Source organism: Rhinichthys klamathensis, unplaced genomic scaffold (genome assembly GCF_029890125.1).
Source record: "Rhinichthys klamathensis goyatoka isolate OS25496 unplaced genomic scaffold, OSU_Roscu_1.1 h1tg000036l_1, whole genome shotgun sequence".
Lineage (NCBI taxonomy): Eukaryota > Metazoa > Chordata > Actinopteri > Cypriniformes > Leuciscidae > Rhinichthys > Rhinichthys klamathensis.
The window spans coordinates 7,862,082-7,879,589 of record NW_026606584.1 but is presented as its reverse complement, the minus strand read 5'-3'; the positions used below and the strand labels follow the sequence as shown (position 1 = coordinate 7,879,589).

The following is a 17,508-nucleotide window of genomic DNA, read 5'->3' as shown; positions in this document are numbered from 1 at the left end:
AACCACAGTGAGAAACAGATATTAAGTGAATGAGAGTCTTCTGAGAATTTCACCATTAGAATGACCCTACAGTTCCCCTTTAGGATGTTATTGTTTACTGGTTTCTGAGCCACACAAGCTGAATTTGAGACTAGTAACTGGAGTCGTGGTTTTTAAAAGAAACATCCGACCGCAAAGGGCACTTTGGACACATGGTAACTGTGTAAAAAAAAAATAAAAAAAAAATTGCTTACTCTGTACTGTTGACTTCCATCATAATCATAATCAAACCAGGATAGGTTATATGGAAAGAAAAAATTGGCTGAGATATTAAGCTTTGTTTCCAAGGTCTATACTTACAGCAAGACAACACTTTTCAATGGGTCAAAAACAATTATGTCAAATGTTTAACGTAAAAGACTTAGAAAACTTGCCATGGCAAATAACTGAAATAAAAGAAATTAACTGAAAAACTACAAAAAAAAAATGCTGAAAAAAGTTTAAAAAACGAATTAAAAAAAAAAAATTAAAAAAAAAAATTAAAGCTAAATAGAAATATAAAAAACTAATAAAAATGAGAAAAGCACAACTAAAATAAAAAAGCAAATTCAAAATATCAATAAATACTATATAATGGCTATGTGGCCGATATTAATATTTATTTTCTATAATAAAATGCTAAAAACTAAAAGCCAGCCATCAAAACATTAAAATTGTACAGCATGCAATATGGATATTCATTTCATTTTTGCTAAACATTTAACACTGTTATATAATTATTAGAGTTATTAAAAATAAAGTGACTGTTAGATTGAGAGCAAAAGTTAACCTAAATATAAAAATTGGGAAAATGTTCATACACAATAAATATCCAATATTAGCTGATACAGATCAATAATAATAATAAAAACTAAAATATTGGCCAATATCCAATATGGTACTATTATATTGTGAATTCCTACTAAATATGAAGTCTTAAGTACATTGATGTTGTTTTATGGATCTTAACATATTTATTACTTAAAAATATTTTTTCAAAATACAGATAAGACAAACATCAGAATCTGTGTTAACAACCTGGTCCTGCATTTTGCAAATATGTGTGTATGATTATATTCTGATCCATAGTTCTTTAGGTAGTAAAGATCGCCAGTCTGGATGTGTCTACATCAACAGCCGTCATTATACTTTTGTTCAGTGAATCCTTAATCTTCTCTTCCGATCACTGAGCACAATATCTGGACCAATCTTTGAAAGATCTGTGGCTTGGAATGCAGTGAGAGGAACGGTGATATCTTCCTGTGTTTGTAGACAAAACTCACCTCATATAAGGCTTAAGGGGAAAGCTTAAAATCCGCTCATATGCACGGTGTATTAAGAGCACGTAACTGTTCATTTTTGTGATATTATACTTTCTCCAGTTTAATGTAAAGAGATCATTTTAACTATAGCATTTTTTTTCATGTGTAGGTTGACAGTTTGTCTTTATTGTTGCCATTTTGTTTGGTGCCACTAGTGGCGCTGCAATTACATCTCCACAAGCTTTTTCCATATTTTAGGAAGCTACATAGAAACTTGTAACTTCTATTTTGTTGCATTTGTACTTGCCAAGCTAGTCGCAGCGTTTGCTTTGTATTATTCATGTTATACATATTCTATTCTCCCTTTTTCCACTAAAATAAAGAAAAATTTACATAATAAATCTGCATAAGGAAAACGAACCAAGACATATTGCAGTCATGACTCAAACAAGACCCTAGAATGTGCTGAGTACACACAGTCTTGGCCTCCATTCAATTGTTAACCAGTTATGTGCAAATAGCACAAAAAATGGCAAATCTGTTACCAAGATACAGATACAAAACCACAACAATAGCATCATAGGGAATTGAGCTCTTTAGCCATTTGCCAACAAAAACAAAGTGCTAATGGCACAATAGCATAGCAGAAAATGACATGTCTCATTCATCATCGGCAGAGCTCCAGTCCGCTTTCCGCTGTAGGCTGCTGGAATCCTGATGGCTAGTTGAGACATGTTGACTTTCACACATCTCCAGGACATGGTTTCAGGCCACTGCAAAGTCCTGACGAAGCACATTTAGAGGATGGGATCCAATAGCACGACCTGTGACTCATGGTGCTCGTGCACTGAGGAGTCATGCTATCAGACGTGCTGGTGTTTATGCATGACCTGCTGTTTGGATCAATCGCCTAGAGACGCTTACACACTCAGAAATCCTGCTGAAAAAGCTTGTCTCCCAGGCTGGACTAGTTTGCTGGTTTTAAAACAGTTTTGGGCACTGTTCAGACGAACTACCCAAACAGCTCCAGCTGTTTCTTGGTGCATAAGAAATATGTATTATTATTCGCGTTGAAAACTGTTTAAAATTGTTTTTTTATTATCTTAATATTTTTGGGGGAAACCGTTATACACCTTTTGTCAGGATTCTCTGATGAATAGTTCAAAAGTTCAAAAGAACAGCATTTATTTTAAAACGTGTTCTTTTTAGATAATTTTTTTTGTATTGGTTTTACACAAAGTTCCCAAAAGATACTTCACACTAAACAGAACAAAAAACTGACCCTCCAAGCGAAAAAAAAGAAATGTAAACAAAGTCTTTACGCTCACTTTCGATAAGAATATTCATTTCTTTCAAAAAAATCTTACTGACCTCTAACTTTTGAACAGCAGTGTAAATAGGCACAAATGTATGACGTTTTTGGCTGCCTAATTGTTAAGCTTTAGGTCAGGCTATGAGACCACTTAAAGGTGCAGTCTGTAAGAATGACAACTAGTGGTCGAAATAGGGACTGCAGTCCAAATTCTAAATATCGGAGATCATTGTTTCTCCCGCCAACTGCTCCTCAGACAGGACGGCGCTCACACGGGTTGCCAGTTTGAGCACACGCAACATGAACGAGCGCAAATGACAATGAAAATTGAGCCGTCGGTGAGTGAATGAGTGAATGTGAGGCAAAATGTAAAGCGCTTTGGTGGCCATTGGGTCTGTGAAAGCGCTATATAAATGCAGTCCATTTACCATTTACCAAAATTGGCAAATTGGCAATGTGCAGTATCACACAGACCAAAACAAAAACAAACATTCCAGCCTGGAAACGTCCATTTCAAGGTAAAATAACTGGCTGTAGAAGTGTTTTTCAGAGAAACGAGTGAACTTAGCATGTTTCCTCAATATATGCAGACATATTATGGTATTTTTATGCTTTAGTAGAGTGAAAAAAAGTTACATACAGCACCTTTAAACCAGGTTCTAAAATGAAATAGGCTATATGTAGAATTCAGAAACCCTTGTTATTAGTGACGCCGGTGGCTGTTAAGTGAACTGCAGCCAGCAACTTATTGCATGTGCTCGCACTCGTGCAAACGGAAGGTACAAGAGACTAAACGTGATTCAATACCCTGATATACTCACAGCGGGGGTTTTTTTCACTCTTTGCTTAGAAGTAAAAAGAAGTTAAAAATCTTTGCAGCGATATATGGTTAACGAACATCCCGATGCCACCCACGCTGCTGAGAGTGACGTTTAGATGAATATGTAAATATGTGCTTTCATCTCAACAACAAAATAAACACAACAAAAATGACAGCAGTGAGAAAACAGCAGTTAAGAAAGCATCTGATCATGGAGATGTGGATATTTTTGCAGAAGCTCTGCTGTTTTGATAGTTTGATTACAATGTGTATTTGAGACAAGGTCAGGGAAGCTCTCATTTCTTAAGTTTCGTTACAAGCTGTTCACACATTGGCAATAAAAAAACGATTAATTCATAAAAATTCTTACATATAGCCGCTTTAACATTAAAAAAAATTATTGACCATGAAATTGCATTTTTAAAGTAAATTTTTTTTTTTTTTTTTTTTTTTTTTAAATATATATGAGTGATAAACAGTAATGAGCCAGTCTAAGGCTCACTGGCAAACAGCAACATTAAGACCTAAAGTGATTTTTCTCCTCATATTTTCATTTTAGTGGCTTAATGTGAGATATATTACACATACAGTATGTGTCATCACATGGAGTTCTGGAGATAAACTTGATGCATGTTACAGTAGCTAGATGCTAATAAAGTTACTGGCAGATAGCTTTATTTTATTTACTCACCATTGCATTTGCTTGGTTTTTAGACACTGGATATACAGAAAATAAAGACTGAAAACCTTGATTGAGAGAAATTCACTGTAGTGAATTTCAGCAAGCAGCTGGCAAGAAAGTCGAGTGAATTTTGCCTATAAAAGCATTTATTTTGTTTATCAAACACTTGAATCTTCTGTTTGCAAATGACTTTGGGATTGACAACTTGCAAACAAAAGAAGCTCTTTCTCTCTCGCTCACTCGCTCACTTCATGTTGCTTACTGTTCTGAGATATGTCAGATAGCATTCCTCAGGCTTTTGTTTCACATACTGAAGCCACCAACAACAATCTGATCTCTCTGGCACGGATGTTTACAGCGGTCCGCTCTTGTGCTTTGGCCAGTGCGCTTTTCTTCTGCTTCCTGTCTGTCAGGGTGGAGGGAACAACAGCGATCCTGATTACAATGCGTGAGGGCACACAGTACATGGTATGGATATGAGCGGCAGTCTAATGGAGCGCCACAGAGTAAAATCCAAGTGGGCTTTGAACCCTGGCAGGGGTGAAGAAGAGAGCCTTTTGTCTGCGCTGACCCAGTTGAGTGATACTTGCTCCCTGATGCAAAAAACACACAACAGTGAAAGCGAGGCGGTTTAAAGCCATCATTGTCTGTGTCGGCAGGGACCAATATTGTATTTCAATAGAGCTGTGAGCCCAAGCCTCACAATGTCCAGAGGGGGAAAAAAAGCCTTTCTCGATCCGCGTGGCTGATAGTGCCCGACAACTGCATCCATTTGCACTCTTTCTGTATTTCTTTCTTCTTCTGGCCCGTCTCACTGCCTCTTTCTTCCTCCCTTTTCGCTCACAAAAGTCCAGACAGAGCCTCAAAAATTTACCGCAAACTTTCCTGAGGCCCAATGGCGTTGTTTTTAGTGATATGTGAGGGCTGAAAACTTGAAGGCCAATCTTTCTCCAAGTACATATTTTCTTTCCATACTCATTGGTTACTAATCAGAATAAAAAAAACGCACAACTTGGGCAGGAAGGGTTCATATCATACACTCTAAAAAATGCTGGGTTGTTTCAACCCAAATTTGGGTCAAATATGGACAAACCCAACCGTTGGGTAAAACATTTAAATAAAAAACTTAACCCAACGGTTGGGTTTGTCCATATTTGACCCAAATTTGAGTTGAAACAACCCAGCATTTTTAGAGTGTAATCGCTTTTGTGCATGTGCTTAAAGCACTATGCTCTAATTACAGAAATGATAACGCAAAGATGAGATTGTACCGTCTCGCTGCGAACATCTAGAGTCAGCAATGCTCTCGGCCAAAAAGTTCTTCCAGCAATTACAACATCAATTCATACTCAAACTCTGGACGCACCCCACGCTGTTTCAACAACACCCACCAACTAACAACTTAACAATCCAGCCAACTCACCTCATCTCAGCCAAGTTCAAAATCAAAGTATGTTTATAACCACTTTATCATTGCAAGTTAAACTTACAAGCAACAGCTCTGCCATGAAGCCATTTAAACAACTCTAGGTTTCCCAGGTTTAGTGGTTTGATGTTTCATAACAGGGAAATTGCTATTTGAACAATCTAAAATAGTGCTCACGAGGGGTCCTTGACATCCCTTTTGTCAGACAACATTTCTGCTAGTCTGTGTTTAAGTCTGCATGAACATACTGAAAGACATACCTGCTAAAGTGCAAAGAGTTGGGAAAGCTACTTTTGAAAATGTAGCTTGCGAAGCAATCTCATCTCAATGTAATATGGTTTAAATATAGTCAAGCTATATAAACTACAGTTTAAAATAGAAATAGAAAAGAGTTATTTTCAATTGTAATAGTAATTCATAAGATTACTGTTTTTACTGTATTATTACTTAAATAAATGCAGCCTTGGTGAGCTTAAGGGACTTGTAATTGGAAGTGGTTAAATTGGAAAATTCATTTGAATCCTTAGTTTGACCAGTGAATATTAACATGCAAACAGTGCGAACGGATCGATTAATCGATTGAATCAGACTCGCCAGTGCTACATGTGAGAAACAGCACAATAAAATGGCATGATACAGTGAAGTAACAATTTATCACATATAATAGATAGTAATTGGAAAAAAACAGCTTGCTGGAAAAACTACACCAATCTGAAATTGCGCTACTGAAAAACAGTCATTACCCCTAGTGTCAACACTGCAGCTAATTGTACACAATATAGCATCAATGCATTTATAAGTTCATTGATTTAATAAATGCATTAATACGTGTCACTAGTTAAGTTAGCCTGTATGCTAATAACATGTATTTATATAATAACCATGCAACTTTGTTATGTTGTGGTAACTGCTGTAACAAGAGATTGTTAATACTAAAACTTAACTTGACTGTAATTATGTTTGGGGTTTGTTCGATTCACATTTTTATTTACTAAGAGTACATTTGAGGTCATGCGGTTTTTCGATAGCATACATCCCTCTCGTGTTCAAATGCTTAATTATGACATAACTGAAATGAGCTAATCAATGCATATGAAACGGGCTTATTGCACATAAGGATCCGTTGCAGCATTTGAGGCCTAGTAGTGAAGGAACCTTACTGTACCTCTGCTGGTTTCTCTCTGGCTCCTTGTGTATTGCCTTTTCGTAGGTTGATGATGTGCACCTCTTGAGGAAGACTGGTGGTTCCTCGGCTAGCGCAGCCTGATAGGGCAGTAAAACTCTTTAACATGGCCTGAACCGGGTGACCCACCCCAACTGGCAAAAGTTCACAAGGGCTCCGAGACAATGGACCTGCAAATAATAGAAAACTTGGCGTGAAGACACATTCTAAATACACATTCTGCCTCATTATTCTGAAAACATGCTGTTTTATGATACATTGTTTGACTGTTTAAATTGTATCACTAGAACAGGCTTTTACATAGAACTCTGTAAAGTCACTTCAAATCCATGCCATAAGTATGCAGAAGATCAAAGCATGTTTAAGCCAAAAACCCATAGCAAAAAAATCTGCACAATTAAAAATGAAAGCAGTGTTTTCATATTGCAGTTCTGTCACTGTTAAATGATAAGGGTCAACCATTATGCAAGCATGTAAAAAGACAAAACAGCCAATTAATTAAGTACAGAGAAAATGGATTGTGTGGTACAACCATAAAAAAATTACAGCAATATCATAATTTAGCAAATTCCGGTACCTGCCCCAGCATAACAATGTGCTTTTATTAAACACAGTTCAGAACATGAGATTGTTTACAAATAGGTTTACATATATTACATCATAATAATTTATATATTATATACATAAACAAATTGTACATAAATGAAATCCATATGGGTTTGTCATTCACGCTCTGTATGGTGGAATTTGGCTTGCACTTAATTTCACTGAGTTGTAAAACTAAAGTAAATAATTTGCTTAAATGATATGCAGGTAAAATAATAATAATAAATAAATAAAATTATACACATTATTAATGATTATTTATGTATAATGTATTTATTCATTTATATAGTTTTTAATAATTTATACGTAATATATTTTATTTACTATTGCATTCTAATTAACATATATATAAAATACAAAAATGCAATACTAATAAAAAATATATGTATAAATTAAAATAAATATTTTTTTAAATGATTTACATTATTAATAATAGTAATAATAAAATATATTGTGTGTATATATATATATATATATATATATACACTACCGTTCAAAAGTTTGGGGTCAGTGAGAATTTTATTTTTATTTTTTGGAGGAAAGAAATCAATACTTTTATTTATCAAGGACAGTAAAGACATTTATAATGTTACAAAAGATTATATTTCAAACAAATGCTGTTCTTTTGAACTTCCTATTCATCAAAGAATCCTAAAAAAAAGAAAAACTGTACAACTGACAGACCAACAACTGTTTCAACATTGATAATAATAATAAATGTTTCTTGAGCATCAAATCCTCATATTATACTGATTTGTGAAGGATCATTTGACACTGAAGACACTGACACTGGTGATGCTGAAAATTCAGCTTTGATCACAGGAATAAATTACACTTTACTATATATTCACACAGAAAACAGCTGATTTACACTGGAATAATATTTAATACTATAACTGATTTTTGTTGTATTTTTAATCAAATAAGCGCAGCCATAGTATTTAAAAGTATTTAAAATCGTACCGACCCCAAACTTTTGAACGGTAGTGTATATATTTAAATATATCAATTAATAAATAAATAATGTGTATAATTATATATTTATTAATTATTATTATTCATAATAAATATTATACACAAGTCACAAACACACAAGCTGGCACACAGCATACTTCCTGCTCATTACCAAGACTCTTTCTACCCATCTGTCCTCTTTAATAACCTCTACTCTCTCTACAGTTTCTCTCTCTCTCTCCCTAAATGGGAAGATTTACCCTCTTAATCACTTTCACAAAGAAAAAAGGCTTCACACGTTAGTGCCCTCCTATGTCAGAGACTCCTTTAATTGGCCCACATTCGAGGAGGTCAGTGAGGCTCTTACCACAGAAACTAAGCAAGCAGTGATGTGTTTGTACCGTAGAATTGGAACGGACACACGCTCTGAGCCATGACCTTGAAACACAACAGAGAAAGAGATCATGGAATAATGAGGAGAAAAACAAGCACTGTGTGAAGATAACAGCACCTAATGACACTGTACAGCCATCGGTGATGAATGTTAAACAGGACCCTCTTGGCAGCTACACTGAAATGATGGCGAAAGGTTCAAGGTGCAGTTCTGTTTCGAATGGTCACAAGACTTGTCTGGTCTAATTCACCGCAGGTCATTAGATCTCCATTTATGTTTAGGTTGTGCTTTAATAAGTAGTGCACCTTCCAGCTGAAGGTCAGCTTTAACAACAGACATGCCAAATGGCAGCAAGATCACAAGGGAGGATGAATGAAGAATGTTTCTCTCGAGCTCAGAGGGTAATCAGCTACCAAATCTAGTAGATGAAGGACCCATAAGGGTGTGTGTGTGTGTGTGTGTGTAGACAGAGGTCCCTACAGCTAGGCTTATGTCTCTCCTGCCAAGAGAAAGCGAAGGAGCATTGCATTTACCCATCAGCCGATAAAGCTCAGGACAACCTGGGCAGATGAGCAGACTCAGACGTAAAGCCAGTGTGTCTCCAATGAGTCTCAAAGAGAAAAAAAAAAGATACAGTGGGGAAATTTTTCATTTAAATTCATTTCAACTGTGACACATAAAAACAATTCTGCTGATAGAATGAAAAAAAACCCCGAAATAATCAGGTTTCTGTATGACACAACATCAAATTTTGTAATCAGCGTATCTTCGAATTAATGTGGAAGCAACATAAAGACAATATCTTTAAATATTGTAAATCCGTAAATAAAAGAACAAAGCATTTGGTAATTTATAGTTTAAAAAAAACATAAATTGACATTCCCACAATTCTGTTTGACACCACTCAATGGTTTTTCATTGAATAACTGTTTTCTTCTTAGTTTATTCTTATAAGTTATGTACATTAGACTTTTATGTTACATCTTATTTTATATAATAAGTAAATAAATCTTATATAATAACTTATTAATGTTTGTAATGTAATGTTTTTTGTTTATGTGTATGACACTGTGCACCTATACTTCGACTTGTGAAATATACATTTATTTTTTATTTTACTGTAAATTTACGGTCAATCTGTAAAACTTCAAATGTTGCTACTGTATTTTTTACAGTTTAAAGTTCTGCTGACCACAGCTGCAAGGTTTTTTTTTTTTTTTACCAAATGGAGGAGACGTCATAATCGATGTAGTATGTCTAAACACATGCATACTAATAGAACATACCTTTGAACTTGTAAGAAGTATGCTCTTACATTCTTGCAAATCCATTACCTACTTTCATCAGAGACAGCCATTTTAGCAAGCAATATGCAGGAGGATGAGATTTCAGTTCAGAGTGGCAGAAGATAGCTAGATAATCATCTATAATCTGAATACTGAATCATCATAATTGTTGTTGCAGCAGTGGGGAACTGCCCACTAACCCTGAATGTAGCCAATCATTCTTAGAGCTGCTGACTGACTGATTTTTTTTTTTAGAAATGGTCACTTTAATGCACACATTCCTCAACCACACTGAGTGACACATGTAAACGTACAAAGTCTTTTCCTGAGGAAGTAAGCTCCCGTGAGAGAGCTTGAGGTTAAGTCCTCTTGCAGGTCTGTCTTTCTCTCTGTGTCCACACCATGACCTCACATTTCAGCTCCAACACGACAAACACACAACCACACTGCGATAATGATCAGAAAAACATTTGGAAACTATTATAGTGTGTGAGAGAGGGAGATAGAAAGATTCATCTCTTCAAAATGTCGTATGTATGTCTTCAGGAAAAGTGTTTGGCAAAGACCGATTTTAGCTGTTCATCCAAAAATGAAGATTTGGCGATATTTTGTGCTCTCTCATGTAGTTCCAAATCCGTATTACTTTCTTTCTTGCATACAACACAAATCGTACATTATCTGTAATGTGATTGAGGTGTTTACATGCCTGTTTATTGTGATTAAAATCGGCGTACGCCACATAGTTTATTGTGAATATGGTTGCTACGATTATGTAGAATATCATAGTCACTCTTTTCCATAAATTTTTAGTAAATGAAGAAAGGGGCTCCAGAATAACAAAAAGAACCACAAAAGAGTAAAAAAAAATGGCCCACAGGACTTGTGCACTATATTCCAAGTCTTCAGAAATCTTCTTTTTTTTCTCAGTGTTCCACAGCAGAAAGAAAGTCATATTGGTTTGGAATGACATTACATTATGTAAATAATATCAGAATCAAGATATTTAGGTGAATTCCTATATACACTGCCATTGCCATTTGGGGGCAGTCAGTTTAAGGACACAATTGTTCAAAAGTCACAAAGAATTTATAATTATAGTTATTTTGTTCTTTTTGTAATAATATTTACAATATTACAGATTTTACTGTATATTTTTTTATCAATTAAATGCAGCCGGTGAGCATAGACTTCTTTCAAAGACATAACAAAAAATCTTACAGACCTTTTGAACAGTAGGGTATTTGTAGTGATGACAGAAATGCTTACATTCAAGGCTCGAATGACCTCTGAATTTCAAATGTTTCTTTTTTTCCTTTCTACGGGCTCTATCAATCTCACACAACCCTTGACGTCATCTCGTAAGTGCGCAAGGAAACTGCACTTTGATGTGCTCTAATAAAACAGCCATTTTGGGAAAACACGTTGATCAAGAATGAAAGGTTTTAAAAATCACAGATAAAGAGGTTAACAGTCACTTGTGTGACTTCAATACTCCATCCTCCTCCACTACCTCCCTCTTCCTCCCAGCGGAACAGAGTTTGTTGCCTGTCTTACCGACGGCATCACGCCTTCTTCCCTCACCAAAGGCTGAGATCACTCAAACTCACTTTTTCCTTCACAGAGTGAACAGAGGAATAACAAGCACCAGCCAGCCAGAGTCTGGAAGACGGCCAAAAGATTACAGCTCTTATTGGGCAGCCATGTTGTTTCTTTATTTAACTGCTTAGGGAAAACGGCCCACAAGACAAAGTGCCTCGGGGAAAGAAAATACGGATGATTTGGAGAATAATAGAGGGAAGCCGAGCATGTGTTGTGTGATTCTCCAACAATAATGGAATTGAAATCAGGGGCCATAAACAAAAATGCGTTCCCATGAAGAAAAAAAATAACCTGCATGCTTTCAATACATTCATTTTGTATAGTGTATATTTCAAGAGAGATATTTATTTTAAAAATAGGTCTTCCGTGGGAGAGTTTTATTCTAAGTTGATGAGGTAAGATTATTCTTTCAAATTATATGGAAAAACACTATTTTTTGAGGAATATAAAATATAATTAATATGTGCCGTCCTTGGTTTCCTGTTGAGCTTTGGGAGACAAAAAGAAGCATTTAGTCCAACACAAGACCAAAAATAGTTATAAAACATTTCATTACATTCTCTTAACTGGGTCAATTGGACTAGAAAGACAACCAAAGCTGTCTGAGGCTCCCAGCATATTAGAATGATTTCTGTGACACTGAAGACTGGAGTAATAGCCTATTTCCAATTTTAACAATATTTCACAATATTACTGTTTCAAATGCAGCCTTGGTGAACACCTACAACAGGCACGAGCTGTGGAACGCGACAAAAGCAAATAGAACCCATTATAATCAGTGATGCTGTCTACAATGGATGCGGCGCGACACGACACCATTTCCGACATTAAACTGACATTTATTTCTATTTCTGACATAATTCTCATGCTAATTGCTAAATTAAAAAAAAGAATAATAAAAAAGTTGCGCAAATGTGCAACCGTATTGGCTCTGTTAACTTGAAGGCAGGACATGTATTGCTAAAGTTGCTTTCGATTTCTCCTATTAATTTTCCTACAAGTGGTGCATCTTGTACCCTTTTTACTGTTTCTGGTCATAATTTATCGGTTTATGAAAGCTAAAATGTAAGTATTTCCACTCCCCCTGGTTGAGAATCACTGTTCTACATATCTCCATTTTTTCCCCATTTGTCTGTGTGTCTGTGCTCCCTCTTTCAGCGAGCAAAGGACAAACTGGTCCTATGGCAGCTGTTAGGGTCTGTAGCTGTCTGCTAGCTGGACGCCCACAGAAATACAAGAATAAGAGACACTGTTGTTCAGTTCAGCAGGCCTAAAGGCTTGAAAAGCAGCCCAGCACTCTTGCACCTTAAAAGAGCTCAGCTTCAAATCCCAACACTTCAGATACACCTCTGATCTTTCTTCTAATGTCGTATTCTACCAGCTCTGCACTTTCATCCTTGGTTCCTCCAAAGACTCCTTCTTTACGCTCATGGAGGTTTCATTGCATTGTGTCACCTCTTTGAGGGGTTTTAGGTCTAACACCCTGTAAAGCTACTTTGTGACAATGTCTATGTGTCCAGAAAGTGCTAAATAGGTACTAAATGTTAGTTGTTATATCATGAAAATGTTTATTATCCTTGATCTTGAGAAATAAAAGTTAACTGTACTATGAAAACATTATCAATATAAAAGCTTTTTTGAAAAGAAAAATTAAAGGCACACTGTGTAATTTTTGGCCACTAGGGTGCGCTCGACCTGTAATTTTCACGTCTAGTGCCCCTAGAGGCCACAAGCGCCGCAGCATTGTCGCAAAAGTCAACAAACAGTCAACCGGTCAACCTCCCGTGTCTTTATGTGTGTGCAGACGGCATTTGATTTGTATGTTGGAGAAAGTTAATCGATTCACTACTGACCAAAATAATAATACAAATATAAGATTAATAATATAAATCCTATAAAGAAAACAAATTGAATAAAAGTAGCATATGCAGAAAACAATGTCTGATCAGGTAAGTCGCATTGACAAGGGTTGCCCAATCCTGCTCCTGCCGATCGTCTGTCCTGCACAGTTCATCTCCAACCAGGGATGGAAATTAGCACCCGCCACCAGCCAAATGCGGGTGATTTTGTGTTGTGGCGGGTAAACTCGCTTCACCTACCGGCCACCGTGGCGGGTAAATAAAAATAGCATACTGTTTCACCCGGACGGCGGACACTTTTAGAGGAGGCACACTTTCAAACAAAATGTGGCGTTACATCGCAGGCGTAGAGGTCTGCAGAGAAAACATCAAGGTGCGTTCACACCAGACGAGAATAGAGCGTCTGGCGCGAGTGATTTCATTGTTAAGTCAATGCAAAGACGTTACGCGCGTAAAAAATTCCTGCGGCGTGAATGAGGTGTAGAGCGCGGCGCGGTAGATGCGAATACGCCTCATTCGCGCGGCAAGTTCGAGCGTCTGACGCTTTCCGCGCGCATGATTTTATTGAGTGCTTTTGTGCATTCACGCGTTTGACGCGAATTCGCGTCTGCCCGACTCTGCCGCCCGAGTTGAAAAATCTGAACTTTAGCATCAATTCGCGCCGCGTTAACCAATCAGGAGCCTAGCTGCTGTCACGTGGTGAAGTATCTGGATGCTTCAATAAATTATTTTGTACTAAATGCCTGATGTGGTTCTAATGCACAACAAAGCAAATATTTTATCACATAAAACTTGATTTCAATATATGAGACATATTCATTTTGTATTGAATGCTATTTATTCCATTTCATATCTAGATTATATTAAATATTATTCTAATGTAAAGGGAACCAACATACTATAGCTCATAAATCCGTGTCTGGAGAGTGTTGTGTGAGAGAAAAAAAAAATCACAGGACAGGTTAATTACTTTTGGAGGCTGGCTCAATTTATCATCAAAACAAAAATAAATGACAGATTAGGTGGATGAGGCCGAGGGTGAGAGAAAGAGAAAATGTCAGTATTTCATTGAGACTTGAGATTAAATGAACTGCTTAAGTATTCTTGTAGTATTAATTTTCACATGCAGTTACACATTGTCGGTTAAAAACAAGAAAGTGGCTGGTAAAAACATTGAGTGGCTGGTAGATTTTGAAATCCACCAGCCACAGTGGCTGGTGGACAAAAAAGTTAATTTCCATCCCTGTCTCCAACCCTAATCAAACACACCTGAAGCAAACAATTAACGTCTTCAGGATCTCTTTGCAATGGTTTGGAGATGAAATCGAGTAGTCGGGAAATCGTTTAACAAAACTGATATAACTCACTACATATTTCCGTTATTTGTAGTCTTCAGTTTGTTTTTCCTTTTACACAAATACAAACATATATGAGCTGAAAGGAAAAAAAACATTTACATTTGTATTTGTATACAGCAGTATGTTGTGACTTATATCAGTTTTGTTACACGAATTCGCAGTAAATATTACATTATATATACACTTTTATGCCGATGTTTATTTTAAACTCTCCCTTTTTCTTTTTTTGGTCTCCTCTGACAAAATCTTTGCTTTCTTCGCTTTCTTCCGAGTAGCTGTTGATTCAGCCATGATGACAACATACAGACGCCGGCAATCAAACGCGAGTTGAGCTCTCACGTTAGAATTTGAGGAAGTTGGGGTGGTGGGGGAAGTGACGTATGCCGTAAAGCGGTCGAATTTTGTAGTTCTTTTTGTGCTCGGGTTCCTACCCGAAACCCGAAGTTACATAGTGCTAGTAAAAGCGATACAGACACCTTCAGGCTTCGGCAGACGTGTCATTCAACCTATTGTAAGTCGATGTACCATCTCAATGGGTTTTGGTAATATATTATAAAGGTTGAAAAGTTCCACAGTGTGCCTTTAAGATGTGTACACTCATAGATATATAAGGTGTAAGGTAAATATAATTGCTAGATGTTACATGTGAACTTTTCTTAAAAACAGTCTTAAAAATGTCTTTATCATGAACACTCTTATTTGCCAATGACCCAATGGGAGCCATTAACACTATAAACAATATTTACTTCCAACAAATGGCTTTTCTAGCTCCAGACGAACTGTAATGTAAACACATACTGCGCTGCAAAAAAAAACAAAAAAAAAACATTGTGACAACCTGCCAAAGCCTCTGCTGCCTTGCAAAGAGAAATATGTTACTAACGCCCACATGCACCTGTTTCATTGATGCTCAGTGACAAACCCACACCACATCTGTAACTGGGTCTACACCAAACATTTCTGACAACACACAAACAGCTCTCTGCCATTTACAGTAAATTAACTTCTATCTCCACTAGCATCATTATCTTGCTTACTTGCAAAAATATTGCACTTGCACCTCTGAACAGAGAGATCACACACACACACATCCTGTCACAAATTCTCAGGTGGGGAAATACAAACGGTGTCCGAACTCACACTTGCCAATTAAATGACTTGACTGACAGGTTGTGGGTAAAACCGAGAGAAAAGAAAAAAAGAAAAAAAAAATCCCACTGTTCTGTCCAAATGAGACGATACAGCAGAAAATAGAGATGATAGCGCAGTAGAGTGTGTACAAAAGTAAGAGTGTAAGAGTGTGTCCACACAAGCAGTGCACGTGTATGCCGCCCCCGTTGAGCTCATACAGTGAGAAGCGTCGATGCATGACTTTCCGGAGCTTTACGTGGGACCACGTGTTTGAGCTTCCATACTGTACAACACAGAAACTATTCAGAGTGCTCTCTGAGAGGGAAAAGGTGAAAGATGTGAAAAGAAGAACCCCTGAATCTGATGAGGCTCAAAACCTTTTTGCTGCTCTTGAGAGCTTTACAGGAATAGTTCACACCAAAATGAAAGCTCTGTCATTTTCTTTCTCATGTCATTCCAAACCTGACTTTCTACAGGAGCAATTCTGTAGATTGTGCTGGTTGCTCTTTTCCGTGCAATTACAATGAATGGGTACTGAAGATTTCAAGCTTCAAAAGGGGGTAAAAGCCCCATTCAAATATTATAAAAGTAGTCCATAAGTGCATATAAGTCTTCTAATGTAATTGTATGTGAGGAACAGACCAAAGTGTAAAGGAATAGTTCATTCAAATTGAAAATTCACTCACCCTCATGTAGTTCCAAACCTGCAGTTTTTTTCTTCTGCGGAAGACAATATAAGATATTTTGAAGAATGTTAGGATCCAAACAGCATTGGACCCCACTGACTTTAATTGTTTTGGTAAGAAAGAACATTTTTGAAAATATCTTCTTTGTGTTCCAGAGTAGAAAGATGATTCCAATTCTGGATTCGGATACTTAAGGTCATCGGATACTTGTTATAAAATTAACATTTCTATCCCTTTTATCAATTCCTTTGTGTGCATTTTAATATGACTTTAAACCATTCAAGCACAAAAAGACCTGCTGTTTTCTGTGCCACTCACACATATAAAAGGTGAGCACAGAAATCCGCCTCTAATTCTGAATAGTGCGCGATACTGAAGTTCTCTTCCCCATCTTTTTGCACTTAAACGGACAAATACACACAAAAAATATGTTAATATCCTCGTAAACACAGTTGGCTCTGTCTTAAGTGAACATAAAGTGTATTTCTTAAGTTGACAAAGACAACGCATAGCATTATATTGGATCCGTGCAGCTCTTAAAGTGACAGCAGCCTAATAGTCCTGCTGCCAAATGACAAAGAGAAAATTAATTAGCTGTTCTTGACTTAACTTTTATTAACTATATTTTTAATGTATATTTTATTTATAAATTGCAGTGTTATTTTACATTTGACAACAGTTTCTGTATCTGAATACCTGAAAATCTTAAAACACTGTTTATTTCAATCGTGTATTTGTTCAGTTGCATTCATTTGTGTGATATATATATATATATATATATTTTTTTTTTTTTTTATTCAGTGTTTACATTCCTTTAATAATACCTGAAATGTATATTAGGCTAGTTGTTTTTGCTATGGTATTTTTAAACCATAGTTTAAAAAAGCAAAAGTTCCTTGTTTAGCCTGTTGAATTTGGTCCATGGTATTCAG

The 17,508-nt window shown here is 36.4% G+C and overlaps 1 protein-coding gene across 1 annotated transcript in view; it reads right to left on the bottom strand.

Annotated features, from left to right (window-relative positions):
* Positions 1 to 17,508, bottom strand: part of tgfbr3 (transforming growth factor, beta receptor III) — a 122,193-nt gene that overhangs the window by 73,132 nt on the left and 31,553 nt on the right. Inside the window, exon 3 of the mRNA XM_056246239.1 lies at positions 6,686 to 6,873. Coding sequence (XP_056102214.1) covers positions 6,686 to 6,873 — 188 coding nt within the window. The remainder of the gene's footprint in view (positions 1 to 6,685; positions 6,874 to 17,508) is intronic.